At 41.8% G+C, this 18816-nt stretch overlaps 1 protein-coding gene across 1 annotated transcript in view; it reads left to right on the top strand.

Annotated features, from left to right (window-relative positions):
* celf2 (cugbp, Elav-like family member 2) overlaps positions 1-18816 on the top strand; it is a 237852-nt gene that overhangs the window by 28241 nt on the left and 190795 nt on the right. Inside the window, exon 2 of the mRNA XM_031300315.2 lies at positions 15483-15518. Within this exon, the coding sequence (XP_031156175.1) occupies positions 15483-15518 (36 nt within the window). The remainder of the gene's footprint in view (positions 1-15482; positions 15519-18816) is intronic.

Here is an 18816-nt window from a genome sequence, read left to right as displayed (position 1 = left end):
TAGGAACATCACAAGTGATACAACCAAAACAAGACCAATAATTATTACACATTTTATTTCATGCTAGTCTATAAAATTTTCTTATTCCATGGCTTATCTTCAGCACTTTTTCTGACCCTAAGTAAAGTGAAAGTAAAGTGACTACTGCGAAATTATTATTAGAAGACTTTGAAAGCTACAATCATCGACGCCTGCTTTTTATTACATATTGTTTTATTGTATACATTGGGAGTGTGCTAACTTTTACTCAAAAACATTCTGGCTTTTTAGATCTGTTTCCAAAGCAAACCACAAGAGTGACCTTTGTGAATATGTAATTTGACAAAAAATAAGTCACAGAATACTCATTGTGCACCCAAATGCACCAAGCAAACCTTATAAAAAACGTATACTGGCAAATAGCGACATTTTAAGTCAAGTCATCCCTAAATTTGGTTAAAAAGAAAAAGGGTTTTAGATGTCAAGGTTGCATATAACCTTTGCTTTAAAGGGATAGTTCAGATTTTTTAAGTGTGGTTGTATGAGGTACTTCTCCATAGTCAGTGTATTAGCTACAGTAGATGGTGGTCGGTTTGGAGAAGCAGGCAGGAGTACCGACACGGAAGCTAAGCAATGTCCTGCTGTGGACGGGGGCAGCAGCTAAATGCGTTTTAGACACCTAAAAATAATCGATATCAGTTTAAAGGTCCCATGGCATGACAATTTCACTTTATGAGGTTTTTTAACATTAATATGAGTTCCCCTAGCCTGCCTATGGTCCCCCAGTGGCTAGAAATGGTGATAGGTGTAAACCGAGCCCTGGGTATCCTGCTCTGCCTTTGAGAAAATGAAAGCTCAGATGGGCCGATCTGGAATCTTCCCTTTATGACGTCATAAGAGGAAAGGTTACCTCCCCTTTCTCTGCTTTGCCCGCCGGCCACAGCTGCCCAGAGAATTTGGCCCGCCCATGAGGAAACAGAGCTACAACCGTGGCCGCAAGCTCGTCAAGGCCACACCCCCACCGTCCACCTTGCCCCACCTCTCTCCTCCTCAATAACATTTAAAGCTACAGACACAGAAATGGCACATCCTAAGGAAAGCTCATTGTGGGACTGGCTCTAGTGGCTCTAATTCTGCACCAAGGCTGAATTTCGGGAAAGAGACTTTAGATACAGTATTAGGGGACCACTGAAGCCAATATAAAAGCATCCAAAAAGCAGCATGTCATAGGACCTTTAAGTATGAGCTATAGAATATCGTCACCGCTTTACCTTCCTTTGAGAAAAACAGTCATTTTACACAGTAGTTGCTGGTCTACCGCCGCATCGATGGGTTAGTTAGTTTGTGTTATTGTGTGACTATGATGGTTCAAAACTAACACTTTAACTGTATTTCAGTAGCTGTGTTTCAATATAAAGCACATGCTTGTTAAAGCTATAGTGCGTAGTTTCTGCCGCCCCCATGAGGAATGACAACAAAACTGTCGCGCACCACCCCCAACTCATTTGATTGATTCAATGGCTTGAATGTAACGGACGTTCAGTAATATCAAAAAATGAAGCTTTAAAATACAGTCATTAAAATGCAAAATGTTATATGAAACCTAGCAAATGTCTACCTTTTCGACCAATTGAGCCTGGTTTTAACATACACCTCTTGACATCTTTGAGCCAAACCATGACTGAAAAAGAGAAGTCACCTATTGGATATTGAACAAGCAATCAAACGGCTGTCTAACTGACGGCCACTGATAAGGGCCAGCTGAAGCCAAATGTGCTGGACACAACGGAGAAACTATGGGCGATGTTCGGCCCCTGATGCTCAACTGTGGCCCAACGACGTCTTGGTGTGTCAGGCCCCCCTCCCGCCTGCTGGAAACGAGGCCTTTATGTTCTATTTTTGTGCTCTAGAAACTAGACCGTGAACTAGTTTCTGAAACTGGTTGACTAATTGGCTTCATAGAGTCTGACTTGACCCGAGTGGAGAACCTCGAGCTGTAAGCGTTCTTCGGCATGTCAATGTACGGACATATATTCATGTGTGTATGCATGTCACTCACTGTGTTTTTCTGCGTCACGGCCTGTGCTGCATATGGATGAGCTAACACGGGGCAATCTGCGCTTCAAGGCGCAATGTGCACGCCAAACACTAACGGGCACGTCCACTTCTTTCACAATACTGAAATACAGATGCAATAGACCGTATCACTAGTGAACTTACTGAAACTATGCATTATAGATCAACACACTCTCTTTCTCTCACAAACACACACACATGTACACACATACATTTTCTTCCTCATTTCAATGAATCTCCACGCACGCTCACACGCCACATCACAAATGATGGGATTTAAACATCAACAGTATGAAATATTCATGTGTCAGTGCCAGCTGCTCGAGCAGAACTACCACCAAGGGGGATTTGCCTTCAGATCTGAGGATACTACTGCATTCATCCCTCTCTCTCTTTCTCTCTCTCTCCCTGTTGTGTTGCAGCATCCCAAGCTATTGTCACGGTGTTGTGTACCAGTGTATTCCTGAGTATTGTTCTAGTTTTCTGTGATATTGCCTTTTCACTCTCAAGTGTTGTTGTCTGTGTCTTGGATGGGGTGGGGCGAGAGTGACACCCTCCCTCTCGCCCTTCTTACTCTTCAATCACCATTTGGGGAAGGCAGGAAGGGGCGAGTGAGAGAGACAGACTTAGAAACACAAACAGAAGGAGAGAGAGGATTTAGGGTTCAGGACGGGCGGGTCAAAGTGGATTTTCAGAGCTCTGTACTTTGTGTTACGACGAGGTTTGTGAAGATGCTAACCCTGGATTTCCCCCGAATGCGGAACGGCTGCGCAACGGCTGCGGACCGGCTCCGCTGCATATCAGCTCCGTGCTCCGCTGTCCGTCAATACCCACCAGGTCCGGATTTGTTGCGTAACGGCTGCGGCCATGACTGATAGCTGAAGTCACGAGGACCCACGAGATCTCGCAAATTCAGGTAGAATAGAACCACAAAACCAACAACAGTTTTTTTCCATCCAGAGGAGTAGAGGGGAAACAACTCTGTGCCGTGTTTTCAAGGTGTAGTGAATGGAAATATGATCCGCCATGAGCACAGTGTAATTTTATTTTGAAAATTAACCAGATGTTTTATTTTGTTTCTGTGCTCGACTTCCTGTCCCGCACTATCTGCCGTGTCCTGAATTGCTGCCGAGCTCTCCGGCGTCCGGCAAGAATAGAAGCTCTGCGTATCTGCTCCGGAGGGCTGTGGACCGCCGGAGCTGGGACGGAGTCGGAACGCAGCCGTTCCGCAGTCAGTGGAAATACACACGTTGACTTTAATGGAAACCTAATGATGCCGCCGCCGTTCCGGAGCGGATCCGCAGGCGTTCCGCAACCGGTGGAAATTGGGGGTTGGAAGTGTACATTAAACTAAAACAGATCAAAAACCAGTTGCAGTACACACAAAAAAGGAATATAAATAAAGTTGCGTCAAATAGAATGATGTAAAACCTCATCTTAAATCTTTTACTTAAAGTGTTCTCACAGGTTTCTGTATATTGCCAAAGGACCCATGTTCTGTTTAAGCATAGAGTAAACATCATTATGAAACTCAATTTCTTTTTCAATTTACTTAATTTCATCAGGATAATTCACTCAGTATCAGTAATGCTTTTCAGGGAGCCCTCGCTACATACAACAAAGTCTAGCATTGGCTACCAGCACGTGAAAAGCAGTATTTTGGAAAAACTACACACCACGTGCAGTGAATTGGGTCATGGTTAGTCTTTGGAGGGCTAGTGAAGGTGCATTAAAATCAATTTTGTGAACATTTTCAAGTCATAAGTAGTAAAGCAGTAAAGACACAGGGATCATTTTTACCATTTTGCTTCCTTAATTTAAACCGGATTTTGGTAACACAGTGAGTGAGCAATCATTCTAAAGTGTAAACCATTGACACACAAGTTAATTCAATTTTTATTTATAGTATCAAATCATAACAAGAGTTATCTCGAGACACTTTACAGGTAGAGTAGGTCTAGACCACACTCTGTAGTTTACGAAGCCCCAACTATTACAGTGGTTGCCTCAAGAGCAAGCATTAGCTGTAGCTAGTGCGACAGTGGCAAGGAAAAACTCCCTTTAAGAAGGGGAATTTGCCTTATTCGATAGGAGACAAAGAGACAAAGGTATGGTTATTTTTTTTGGTTAGATTTTATGTTCACTCAGACTAGTCCACAATAGTCACTGTTTCCAGGAGCTTGAAGGCTGTGTTTCATTGGCAGAAAATGACGGCTGCACTGGAGCACTCCTAGCCACGCCCCATTCAGTGACATCACAACAGGTGTTGACAGCTAATGGAAAACTCCTGCTTTGACATCACTAATTCATGGCTACTTGCACATATTTGTGGAAAGTCAAAGTCATTGGAAAATCATTCTTGCGAATATTTGTTTTCAGTGGCCATGGCTTGCAATATAAACAGGGTAATTGGGGATAGTATCACTTTACACAATTATAAAATCCTAAATAGTCTTGCTCATACTACAGATGACAAATATAGTACATATGTAAACACAGCCAGTTCTGTGGTCTAATACTAAGCCAGTGTCCAAATCTTAATAATCCAACGTCTAGCATCGACAAATAGAACAGCCAACACTGTCCCAAAAATAAAATGGCTGAAAGTATAAAACTACAGCGACACAATGTTTCAAAAGTTTGAAGAGTTGTGGGCAGAAAGTTAGAGGGTAAAAAGCGTCAAAGGTGTAAGGAAGAAAAGTTGGTAAGAGTCTTAGATTGCTCAGTGAAAGCGAGTGTGATGGAGTATGCGGAGATACAAAGAGGGCCAGTGGGGGGGGGGGGGACTGGAGAGTCAGATATGGGCCCAGTGGTCATCGTTCCTCCTGAGATTCATCCCCTTTTTCCATTTAAAAGATGTGATTACACCGCAACAATGCGCGCACACACATTCGCACACGCGCCGCCGGCAGCGTTGATCCAATTTAAGAGGTTAGAAGGGAGGGATAAGGAGATAGAAGGAGCCAAGAGGGGAGCGGAGGGGTGAAAGGCAGCCATGTAAGAGATGCAACGAAGGAGAGGAGGAGAGAGCGTTTTCTCTCTCTCTCTCTCTCTCTCTCTCTCTCGCTCTCGTTTGTCATTCTGTCTGCACCGTATGCAGATGAGGAGCTAATATGATATCTCTGCTGAGCTGATGGATGTTTAAAATGATATGGCAACCCTGAGCAGCCTCGCTGCATGCTGCCTGCCAGGGATGATGTGTGTGCGTGTGTGAGTTTGGGAATGTAGTTGTGTGTGTGTGTGTGTGTGTGTGTGTGTGTGTGTGTCACTCAGTGAAGATTATATCCAAGTCATTGTAGCAATGACATATACTCTCAAACCTTTCCACAATTTCTGTTCCGTTGGTTGCAAGTGTTTCTTGCCTCATTTGGAATTCTTTGACTCTTTAGCGATGTTGCCATGTTCCATAAAATCTGAGCTATTAACCAATAGAAATGATGTCCATAGCTAAGACCCAATTTATAATAAACTGGACTGATTTTACTAACTACTGATTCCTTTTATTGTCAGTTAGGGCTGGGACGATATGCTTTTGTCCCTAATTGATTCTTTCACGATACATGGGAGCCGATTCGATTTGTACCGCGATTTTTATTTATTGCGATTCGATAGTATTGAGTATTACGATTTTCTTTTCCTTCTTTAACAAAAACAAAAGTTGAATAATCCACTTCTAGAAACAATATATCATGAGACATTTCTAAAAACTAATTGTTTTCTAAGAAGAATGCACATCACATTTTGTAAAATAGAACATAACGTGGATTTTCTGCTTTCGGTCTAAATGTACCCCCTACCAGCAGCAGTTGTTAGTCCACCAATAGGTGACTGTGAGCTGGGTACAGGCATCGCCAGATAACGGTCCTTTCAGGGGCCATGGATGATAGAGGAGTTTAGGAAATCATGGTTTGGATTAAAACACTCCCAAGGAACAAACTAGTGTTTCCTGGGTTAAAGTAGATGTGAACTCCGCTCCCCGGCTTGTTTTATGTTGACATCACGTTGTGCAATTTTATTTTGAGATTATTTTCCATTGAATTTTGAAGTTCAGAGACAAGTGTTTTGGCATATCGCACCCTGTTAATAACCATAATTTGTGTTTGGAAATGTTTTACAACAAGACAATGAAATACACATTGATGCCTTGTTGTGAAACCTGGTCTGAGTAGATCAATATTCAATCAATCTCTATAATATCCATCAAATTAAAGGTCAATGGTAGTTGCTGGCCAATATAAAAAAATAAATTAAGAAATCACTAATGCAGACACAAATTATTGTTTGAAATCACAAGTGCCTCTGAAATTTCTGTATCTGTCTGTGTGCATTTTCCCAAACTGTCATGGTGGTAATGAGAAGTGGGGGTGGCAGTAAAGAGTGAGGGGGGGGGGGCAGGACTGATTGGATTCTCCACAGACTTCATTAGTTAAAACAAAGCCAGTTGTCCATTTGGGCTCTTTCACAGCCTAATTGATATTGATTTACTGATTTGCTCAAGGGTGATTTAAAAGCATGTTTGGTGTTATCGTCAATGCTGCTTTTCCTCTGCTCTGTCTCTCTGTCTCTCTCTGAACCCATTAGCACAGGAAAAAAACTTGTGCGAGTGCTTTCCTCCTCAAGTTAACATTTTCTCTTCAAATCAGTCTTAACAACCGTGGGTCTTTACACATCCTCTCCTCCCACTTTGTAATTTCATCACCATTCCATTATTGTATGACATAATGAGAAAAACTAAAGGAAATAATTCTCTTTTCCTACCTAATCCCCATACAAGATACTGTAAGGGCTAGTCAGTGCAATGAATTAGTAAGGGTTATCTTTCTGTTGTGGACTTAACGATAGCACTGATAGATTGTCACCATCCCCCATAACTGGATAATGATAGTTATCATAAATGGTTAGCGGTTGGCTAAGTGAAGCATTGAGATCAATGGCAGTGGTGTTAGTGTTAGAACGAAGGAGGCCTTTTATCATGTTGATGGATGGCAGGCCTGTCTTTAATGTGACATGTTATGATCATATCAATTTGTCCTCAGTTCTCATCAGCATCACTTTATTGCCTCTCCGTCTCTCACAGTCCATCAACCCCGCACTGTAAATTCAGACTTGAAATGGCAGCGGGCCACAACGCTCCATAAACGTACCATTTCTCTTCTTCTACTACTACTACTACTACTACTTCTCTTCCACCTTTCTCCTTTTTCTGTCTGGCTCGTGCTCTCTCCCTCTCTTTGGATACCCGTCCTTCCTTATTTACTGTCCTCCTCCCCTCACTCCTTGACAGGCATTCGTCAGACAGCCTGAACGAAAAGAGTGAAGGAATCAGACTGGGATTAAAATGTAATATCAGCCTATTAAAGAGATTAGTGGTTGAGATTCCGCCGTCTGAGCTACCCCTCCGTCTGATGAACTGGCATTCATGATATTGATTTATTCCCCAGCTTCTTCTAACATTCACATGGAGAGCGATAGATCTGATATGGTGGCCTTTTATGAGGCACCTTGTCACCGGGGGGATTTGGCGCTAAGTAACCACAGACTGGCTGCCAGGAATGATTGTTTAGGGAAGTGAAGTTTATTCATCAAATCTGTGGTTTTGAAAGAGCAGCAACAAGAGGGCGGATAAGGACATGACTGATTTCCATTTCACAAGTGGACAAAAGCAAGGGGCCTGGTATCGAACCTGCTAATGAAAGCTTCAGATTAAACAATGTCGCAACAACAGAGCCTTAATTATTTCCAATTATGACAAACCATCATTTCAGCTGAATTATGTTGCACATCCATCAAGGCTAACAAGGTAGCAGGACAGGATTGAGGCTCCCTATTAGTCTCATCTGTAGCACTCAGATATGTTTCCATTCAGACATATTGAGCATTTGTTTTCAACTGATCCTGACTTGAATCCCTCAACCGTCCGTCCATCCATCCATCCATCCATCCATCCATCCATCCATCCATCCATCCATCCACTTGTACACTACGGCCCCATACAATGATGCAACCAATCAAACCTCTAGTCAGTTGGATGCTCCACTGCAATTTAACTTGACGACTGTTCCTCACAATGAATTCAATTCAATTTGAATTCAATACTTTGGTTTATAGTGCAATGTCATGGCTTTCTAAATTTGTTAGGAGGTGTCTTAAAGCTGTAGTCAATGGTATCTGTCGCCCCCATGAGGAATTCTAAGTAATGACAACAACACTGTCTGCGCGTCCACATGATACAAGCCTTCCATGATCGCGCACAGACCCCACCCCTCCTCCACGCAGTTGCCAGTAGCCATGGAGGACACGGAGGATTAACAAAACATGATGGACTCTTCAGAAGAGGTCATTATCTTCACTCGAATTTCAGCGCGTGAAAGTCGCAGGACGACACAATCTTCTAACACAGCCATACTGAGAAATACATTAAGAGAGTTGTATGGAGCTGATTGTCTTAATTAACTTTGTAGCAACTCATTTGGCAATGGCTTGAATGTAACGGACGTTCATTAATATCAAAAAGTTAAGCACTAAAGCTTTAAGATCATGCTTGTCATGAAATAGGCAGCATGTTGAGGCCCAGGCTGATTTACATTTCTAAATATGAGTCAACTTGTCACTGTCTGTCTCTCTGTCCCTCCTTTTCCAGTCACATTACCTTCATTACCTTTTTCCGTCCGTCTATCCGTAGGTTTATACTGCAATTTTATCGCCTTCTGATTGACGGGGAGGCTTCTTAACATCACATTTGTCATGAAATAGGCAGCATGTTGAGGCCCAGGCTGATTTACGTTTCTAAATAGGAGTCAACTTGAGTCAACCGTCTGTCTCTCTGTCCCTCCTTTCCAGTCACATTACCTTCATTACCTTTTTCCGTTTGTCCATCTGTTTATAGTGCAATTTCATCGCTTTCTGATTGGATAGGAGGTGTCTTAACAAATACTACTGGACACGCTCAACTCATGTAGATTGAGTTGAGGTTGAAGGCTTGGTTGTGGATCCTAAAAATGAATAATCATGAATAAAGCTACTAGGACAGCACTCCGATTTGATAGAATGTATTGCGTTGTGTGACAATAAATTCTATCAAAATGGAGTGCTGTCCTAGTAGCTTTATTAAGGAGGTGTCTTAAAATCACCTATGCCATTTAATAGGCAGCATGTTGAGGCCCAGGCTGATTTACCGTCTATCTCTCCGTCTCTCCTCTGCAGTCACATTACCTTCATTACCCTTTTTCCATCTGTCCACCAGGTGCCCCCAAACTTTCCCTCCTTCCACCATCACCTGATTGCCCCACGCATCTACACACCTGTTCACCTTCCCCACCCACCTGCTCACCTGCATGTCATTCCCTCATCAGCCTCTCATATACCAGCCTACCTCCATTCATTCCCTGCCAGACCATCATAGTTGCTATGCTGCTTTTTTTCCTGTGTTTTTTTGTTTAGGGGCTTCTGTTACTCTGCCCCTTTACATGGACCTGAACCTGCCTGTCTGCCTTCTTCTGCCAGTAAGCCTATATTTCTTCAATAAATCAACAATTCCTATGTTACCTGTATTCACCGCATCGCAACAAAAACTAAATGCAGACTACTAGTCTATTGCTAAAAGTTGAACGTTGTTCTGATGTGCCAATCATGGCCGGGGGGGGGGTGTCTAACTGCGTGTCAATCACTGCTCATGCGCACGCATCCATTCTCCCTTGTGGGGGGAGGGGGTTAGGAGACCGTTTGGGCTTTAGTAGAAAGGGGGGGAGGGACTGAGAAGTTGTCGATGTTCAAATTCTTTGGCTAAAGCCTGGATCTTCACAATCCTACCTACAGCACCTTTAATGCATCTCAATTTAGCCACTGTTGTAAAATGCACACACACTCTCTCACACTCTCGCTCTCTCTCTCGCTCTCTCTCTCTTTCTCTCTCGCTCTCTCGCTCTCTCTCTCTTTCTCTCTCTCTCTCTCTCTCTCTCTCTCTCTCTCTCTCTCTCTCTCTCTCTCTCTCTCTCTAGCATTCATTTGTGAAGTTTATTGGTTTTTTTGTTTTAGTTTATTTTGAACATATTTAAAAATATATATATATAATAAAAATAGGAACATGTACATCTCAGCACCATCTTCCAAAATTGTGTTGTGAGCAGTGACAGGTCGGGGAGTGCGCCATCAGTAATGCGTGACGTGTGCCTCCATAACGGCAGCCTCATTTGCATGTGTGAGGAGGTCTGGGCTAATGGAGCTGATCTGTAGCGCTGTTATTAAATGGGGGGAAAGAGAAAAGGGAGGTGAGGGGGGCGGATGGGGGGGGGGGTATTATTAAAGTGGAGGAGGAGGGAGAGACAAAAAGAGGGGGGGTATTCTCTTCTCTCCACAGAGGCATGATGGATGATTCAGGAGTCTCTCCTTCACTGAGTTGAAGCTGTTGTACAATTTGCCGTGGTCACAAAGCAACACACACATGTAGTGTACGTGTGTGTGTGTGTGTGTGTGTGTGTGTGTGTGTGTGTGTGCGTGCGCGTGCGCTGTGATCAGCCTGCATACCCTTTAAATATCACGAAGTAAATGAGGCCTAACACTCTACTACCACTGTTTGTTCACCCTGTAGCTCTCTAGGTCGTTTCTCTCACTGCATTTAAATGTCCTCAATATGCCACACATGCATGCATGAACGCATGCATCCCTGCTAACACTCGTGCACTTGCTTGTACACACCCACTCACACACACACATACACACACACACACACACACACACAGTAAATGAAGCCTGTTGCGGCACTTGTTTGAGGCCCTTTTTATAGCACACACATGTTCAGTTTTACTGCTGCGTATTGCAGTGAAATGGCCATTTCCCAGCAATTCCTGCATCAATCTGTAGAACAGTTGCATTGGAATTGCTGATTGAATAGACTGTGAAATAATGTTTTATTATAGCATTGATTTTGTATAGTTTCCACACTGAAATCAACAATCCTGATGTTTATTTGTCATTATGAAATGCTGCATTAGCATGTGTAACCAATAGGAAAGCGGCTGAAGTAGAAAGTTTGTTGTCCCCTCGCTGGCGGTGAATGGAAGCCTGCAATCAGCTTGAATTCATACAATGGGGTTTAAAAGTGATTTGATGGTGGTTTCACGTACACAATCACATCTGAGTCAGTGCTTTTATAAACCGTTGAGTCACTCCACGTTGTGCCTTTGCCGATACACCATGAGAGCAGCATCAGTCAGAGGATGATTAATGAAATGGCAGCTTGCTGGTGTCGCTCAGGTCTCCGTTTCATCCAATCCTCATCCCCCCCCTTCAGCGCTTTGGCACAGCAATCCACGAGACTCATCCTCCAATGGGAGAGTTTAGATCCATCAGGAGGCGGGCCAGCAGCCCACATCTGACATTATCTTAAGAACCTGGCACAGTTTGCCAGAACGACACTGGCTGTCTCACTCACACACACACACACACACACACACACACACACACACACACACACACACACACACACAGACACACACACACACACACACACACATACCTGCGATGGAGATAAGATAAGGACGAAGAAAGAAGTGGGATGTCTTGGTAGGGTGTGAAAGTCAAGTGTGTGAATGTATTTATCGGCTTTTAAAGATCTGTGTGTTTTGGATGTGTTGATTGGTTGGGGATTGTGGGTACAGAATGTGAAGCAGGTTGTGTATATGTGAGAGGCAGGTGAGAAGGAGAGAAGTGTTCGAAACAATGAGTGTTAGAATTTCACAAATTGGCTGCAGACAGGAGGATGATGAAGGAGAGAACAATTTTGGAGGAGAAAGAGACCCTCAGGGCCTTTTAGACTGACCGAATATTATCGATCAGTCAATAAGCAGCCTTTCTCTGTTATAAATGTAAACTGACTATCTTTCAGCTTTGATCTGCTATTCAGACAAAAAACAAGCAATTTGGAGATGTTAGCCAAAATTGGACTAAATTGGAAACCAATACCAAAAAGAATAGCTTCTCTGTGCCTAAATAAGTTGGTTTCCGCAGGTCAACAGGAAAATTCAGATGCACAACATTAACCCGGTTACTGCAGTGCATGCGCAAGTCATTCTCTGATTTTCCTTCCTTCCTTTTTTTGTGTCATTGATAATGGATTAACGCCAATCCCACAAGGGTTTAACACGGCATCTCGTGTTTTACACCATAATAGAAGCATCCATGTCATTTCCAATATTCCAATATTGTGTGTGTGAGGGGGGGAAATCACTTTAAAAGCTCCCAGCGTGGGAATGCTCTTGTCATCGATGGTGTTTAAAGTGTCGTGACAGCTGGCTCGTAGCGTCTCCCTTCATGTAGTACTAATGCAGAGTGTTTGTATGTGTGTGTGTGTATGTGTGTGTGTCTGTGTGTGTGTGTGTGTGTCCAAATATGCTCCTGTTACTCGCCCGGGTCCTGCCACCTGCTCCGTCTTTGCGATGGCTCTGGCGCGGTCGCTCGAGGAGTCCCTCACATTTCAGCTTCGTTTTATGTCTCCGCCAGGCTCGCGGCGGCCAGACGCCTGCAGGAGTTTGTGCTCGGGTTCATCCGTGGCGCCAAGAAGCTGTCTGTCGTGAAGCATACATCTGGCTTGTTTCCACCTGGACGCTGTTTTCCCATCTGTTTCCATTCCGGTGATCAATTCGGACCCAAATCGTGTCGGCTCGACTTGGACAGACCAACAAGGGGCAATTGATACTGTTGAAATCACATCTGAAAGCTTTCAGCAAAATAAAGTAGCATTGTAGTCGGGCAGCTAAGTGGAAAATGTTGAAAGGGTAATACTGTTCAGACCTACAGTAGTCAATAATACATTTCCCGCAGTAATTTAGAGTTCTGAAAAGGCTTTTTGAAGACATTTCAAACGTCCTGTGTAAACCATGTTTCTCTAAACTTGTTATGAACTTAGACAAACAGCCTTGTTTTAAAACCTTGTGCCAGTGCATTTCTGAGGTAACCCAATTGGATTTTAAAGGGTATTGGGACATTGAACATTGGTAATGTTAGCAACACAACAAAGTTATTTTACTGTTGTACTGTAGTCAGGCAAAACAATTTTGATCAAACATTCTAAGGAGACACTCAAGACGCATTATGAAATAAGCTTTTTTGCGGTAATCCAATGAGGAAGGGGAATGTTCTAAACCAATAAAGAAGCATTTAATCTGTCATCGGTCTAGCTTTATTAGAAGAAGTAAGGAAGAATGGGGCAGTTAGCAGAGATGGCCAGCGTGACTGAACAGATGAAGAAAGAAAGAAATATTAAAATTCCCACGGTCACAGCAGAGGCCACACTGTTTGACTGACGAGTTTAGTTTATTTGCACAAAGGACGATATACAACAACAAATATTACATAGATTGTGCGGCAAAGGTAGGCTTCATAAAAAATAAGAAAGGGAATAGCAGTGAAAAAACACTGAGATTGAGTTTTAAAAACAAATCTTGATTATTAAATTTAAGTTTCAAAAAGCTCAAGTATATCCATCTATATGCTCTCAATGCAATTCCACTGTTTGGGAATTTTATTGTCTTCACTGTAAAAACAGGAAAAAAAACAGAAGTGGAGTTATTTCAACCTAATGGTCAGACAAAAAGATGACTTTTTAACTGAACATGAGAGTAAATGACTTCTTAAAATGTTTCAGGTTAGATCATATTTAGACACAAACAGTAACAAGCAAGTATTGCACTTCCTAAAATCCCAAACTTACAAATTTAAACTTCCAACCTGTCTTAAATGTTAGATCATGTCGCTCTGGATTTCATCATCCTCGACTTTATGGCAAGTAAATAAGAGGAGCTCTTGATTGCTTGACTGTGTCTTTAGTGCCGTCATACTCATAACATTTACTTTGATGAAGTTTTATTGGGGGTCTTTGGAACTGTAACATTAAAGCTGCAGCGAGTTAATAAGTAATGAGATCCGTGGAGTGTAAACGTTTTGCTCGTACATATGTATGTAAATTCAAAAATATGAGAGATGACGAGTGTTGAGAGTGTGTGTGTGTGTGTGTGTGTGTGTGTGTGTGTGTGTGTGTGTGTATGTGTGTAAAACTCTGTGAGTGCGAACAGTGTGTGTTTGATGTTCCATTTACCCTGTTTCATAATTCATTCCATGAGGAGAATGGACTGAAGCAGGGGTGGCTATCGTTATGTGTGTGTGTGTGTGTGTGTGTGTCGGCAGGATAACAGGATGAGTGTTCTGTGGTCGGAGATGAAACAGACAAGAGTGTGTCTTTGAAATGCAAAAAGTGGTGATAGCGGTGATTGGCCATTGTGTTCATGAGGAGCAAGGAGTTTTTTTCTCAGCATTTCATCATAATACACTTACACACACACAAACACACACACACTCACTCTCTCTCTCGCACTCTCACTCACTCACACACACACACACACACACACACAGTGACACAAACAGTGGTTAATGACCGCAGTTCATTATTATTTTATTTACCTCTGTGACATAAAATGCGGGCTAATTCGGTTGCAGCTCTGAGCTCTGGAGGATTGTGTGTTTGTGTGTGTCTGTGTCGCATTGAGTGTAATGCTGACACACACACACACACACACACACACACACACACAGTGTCTAGTGTTGGGGTCTGGGGACCAATTTATTTACATGCAGTAGAAGAGGAAAAGAGGATTGGAGGGAGGAATAAAACAAAAAGGGAAGAAGAGAGAAGGAAACAGCAGGGAATTATATAGAAAACCCAGTGGAACGAACAAGTTTCTCTTCTGTTCCCAAGGACAGACAAGACCAATTTATTATTTAGATGGCTGTGTGTGTGTGTGTGTGTGTGTGTGTGTGTGTGTGTGTGTGTGTGTGTGTGTGTGTGTGAGATTGTTGACGGTATCTTGTGATTTGTATCATATTCCCAGAAGCACTGCCTTCGTTGGCACCCAACTGTTTTACTTCCATTGTTCCAAGTTGAACTAAAGCTTAACTAAAGTTAAACCTACAAAGCTCCAGACTATATTCTGTTTCGAAATGGGTAGCAGTCAACGGGGCATCATATACAAATGACGCAAGCGTAATCTTTGACTGTTACCATAAACATATGTAAAATGGTAAAGTTTCAGTAGAAGCCGTTTCTAAAGAGTGTAGTCCCCATCGCTGTGAGAATACTGTATGATCAGTAGTAGCTGCTGATATCTAAATTCCAAACCTGTGGACCTCTGCAAACCACACTAAAGCTCGTACATTCAATGCCCACTTACCGTATAGATAGATAGCAGAATGTCATCAGCGTAAAGTGACAACAAAATGGTTCTGCGTTAGTGTAAATGAGATGCTTACCTTCTTCAAAAACCCTGCTTTCACATGAAATAGGAGTGAATTGTTTTTTGATACTTGTGTTTATGTGACTTTTTTTTATTCATTGTTTTTTTCACGTTTTAGTAAATCATTTTCTTCTTGTCTTGCAGGCAGGACGCCAGCGACCTCTCTGGGCCGATACAAAGGTACTGTTTCACATCATTTATTCCTTTTTAACACCATGCTCCGTCTCTTCGGTCTCGTCCTCAACGAGGCATGCAGTGTATCTCCAGGCTTCAGGCCAAAACACACTGACTACATCAATAGGTGTTTTAGCTTCAACACTGGAGTGGTGTTGGTAGTGTTGTTTGGGGGGTGGTGGGGCAATGTGGAAGGAAGATGATGAGACTAGTTGGTGGGGAGAGAGAGAGAAATAAAGGGAGAGAAAAAAGAGAAATGGCAAAGGAGAGATGTGACGCGGCTCAGATCTACGGCTGAGGAGGGTCATTAAACCGAACCCTTTGGCGACAGAGCGACGGATCAAGCAAGGGGGAGGGGGAGAAGGTTTAAATAAGGGCCGATCTTAAAATAGCAGCACCTATTTCTCATCCGAGGCAGAGTTAATAGGGAAAGGATGAATATCCTTCCTTGAAAACCATCAATGCACCCCCATTTCTTCCATAATAGGGAGAGATGGTAAGGGGAGAGAGAGTGTAGGAACACTCCACCTGTTTGAACCATTTACCATCATACGAACACTCGTAAAGAATTGTAGTGCACCTATAATGCTTTGTGTTCTGGATTCTAATCCGATAATGGTTACTGTTGCAACTCTCTTAACCCTTGTGTTGTCATCCCATCAACCATGCACTCGTTTTTTTCGATGTTTTTATCACGATTTTCAAGGTTTTTCGATGCTAATGTACTAACATTACTAACACCATCTTATTACCACTACTTTTACACTTATTTTTAGGAAATTTTGGGACATTATACCAATTTTGAAATTATGAATTATTTAGACTAATATTAGAGCAACCTATTTTGATTGATAATCACAGACGTGTATGTTAAAGTTAAGTCAGGAGAATGTTTTGAAACCATTAAAATTTTTTCAAATGCTATAAAATGGAATACCCAAAATTTAATGAAAGTAGTGATCAAGTACTTGCAATTGTACTTACTTTTTGGGTAATTTGGTTAAAAAGAAACCCATATTTCTGATATAGAAGTTTTGAAAATGGGTCGAGAGGACAACATGAGGGTTAAATATTAGTAAGTAGGAACTACAGGTGCAAGTGTTGATGACGGACCTAATAATGTAACGTCTCATGAGCATGTATAGGATCCATAATGCATCAGCAGGTGTGGCTGTATTATGGTCATTAACCATTATAATGAGTTATTTTGTTTAAATAATTTAATAATTCATATAAGAACAGGGTGAGATAATAATACTTGAGTGACAATGAATTCTCACGCTGTAGCCAAGTAGATTGTTTGTGTACATGCGCTTCTCTGAGTAGTCGTTGAGATGAGTGGAATCTCTTTTGTTCGAGTATTTTTTTAAATGACGGGTTGTATTCCGGCAAAATTGCATCTATTTCAAAGGACAAATAAACCACAGTAGGTTCATATTATGTCAAAGATATTGTACCAAATAGTACATTAGTTGTGAGTTTTGACTCTTCTGAGATAACGGCGTATCTTTGCTTGTGCACTTAGTACACAAATTTTAGAGTAGGTTGCCCAAAAGGATTACATTCACAAAGCATGTTATCAGGAAATCCAACTTAGCAGACAAACTTTCATGTGTAGAGGAAATTATGATCTCTGTATCTCTTCCAGTGGTAGAATGTAACTTAATACATTTACTCAAGTACTGTACTTTTGTACAACTGTTAAGGTACTTCTCCTTTACTTGAGTCTTTTCTTTTCATGCCACTTTCTACATCTACTACTTTTCTGAGGGAAGTATTGAACTTTTTACTCCACTGCATTCATCCGACAGCTTAAGTTACTAGTTACTTTTCAAATTAACATTTGCACAAAAAACACATGTAGATTATAAAATATAATGTATTATTATATTATGAAACTACCCAACAATATAACGACCTACAATTACAGCAGAAATGATTAGACGATGAAACACTTAGTTGATTGACGGAACTGTTTTGATCCAGTTTTTTCCAGTTAGTAAAATGTGAAGATTTACTTTTTACTTTTAATACTTGATTTACATTTTCCTGATGATATCTACCCACTTTTACTTAAGTAACATTTTCAATGCAGGACTTTTACTTGTAACCGAGTATTTTTACAGTGTTGTATCATAACTTTTACTTAAGTAAAGGATCGGAATACTTCTTCCACCGCTGGTCTCTTCCAAGCGTCAACCTCCGGGCCGAAAAAAGTGAAGCCATCGGGAAATTAAACCTTAAACCTGCATTCTTTCTAAGGGCCAGCAGAGGGGCCCTCCACTGGTTGCTACAAGAAGTGTGATTGTATAGAAGTGTAGAAGTGAAAAAAGACCTTTCTAGTTTATGGTCTCAATCGCCTGTTTCAAGTCTTCTTCAATAAAGCTTGATGTTTGTAGATGATGGTCCCATTTAGAGTAAAATAGACGGTAAAACAGAGTATGCTTTAGGGGCGTGGCTACCTTGTGATTGACAAGTCGTTGCCTGGGCGATGTCCCCAGGTTCTCAGTCAGATCCACCCCTTGCTCCTTGCCAGCTCCACCCCTTCCATCCAAATATAGTCACTTCTGGCTCAAAAAACCAAGATGGCGACCGGCCAAAATGCCAAACTCGAGGCTTTTACAACGGAAGTCCACAAACAAATGGTTGACATTAGAGCTTAGATCGGCCCAAAAAATCAAGCCCGAACCTACCCGAGCCCAAACACGTTGTGTCCGAGACCGGCCCGGCCCGACACATTAACTGTAATTATGAGCCCGAGCCCGATTTAAACCCGACACTTTTTTAATGATCAAGTACTTGCAATTGTACTTACTTTTTGGGTAATTTGGTTAAAAAGAAACCCATATTTCTGATATAGAAGTTTTGAAAATGGGTCGAGAGGACAACATGAGGGTTAAATATTAGTAAGTAGGAACTACAGGTGCAAGTGTTGATGACGGACCTAATAATGTAACGTCTCATGAGCATGTATAGGATCCATAATGCATCAGCAGGTGTGGCTGTATTATGGTCATTAACCATTATAATGAGTTATTTTGTTTAAATAATTTAATAATTCATATAAGAACAGGGTGAGATAATAATACTTGAGTGACAATGAATTCTCACGCTGTAGCCAAGTAGATTGTTTGTGTACATGCGCTTCTCTGAGTAGTCGTTGAGATGAGTGGAATCTCTTTTGTTCGAGTATTTTTTTAAATGACGGGTTGTATTCCGGCAAAATTGCATCTATTTCAAAGGACAAATAAACCACAGTAGGTTCATATTATGTCAAAGATATTGTACCAAATAGTACATTAGT

Source organism: Sander lucioperca, chromosome 20, assembly GCF_008315115.2.
Source record: "Sander lucioperca isolate FBNREF2018 chromosome 20, SLUC_FBN_1.2, whole genome shotgun sequence".
Lineage (NCBI taxonomy): Eukaryota > Metazoa > Chordata > Actinopteri > Perciformes > Percidae > Sander > Sander lucioperca.
Note: the sequence above shows the minus strand (reverse complement) of the source record. Positions and strands in the feature narration are given on the sequence as shown.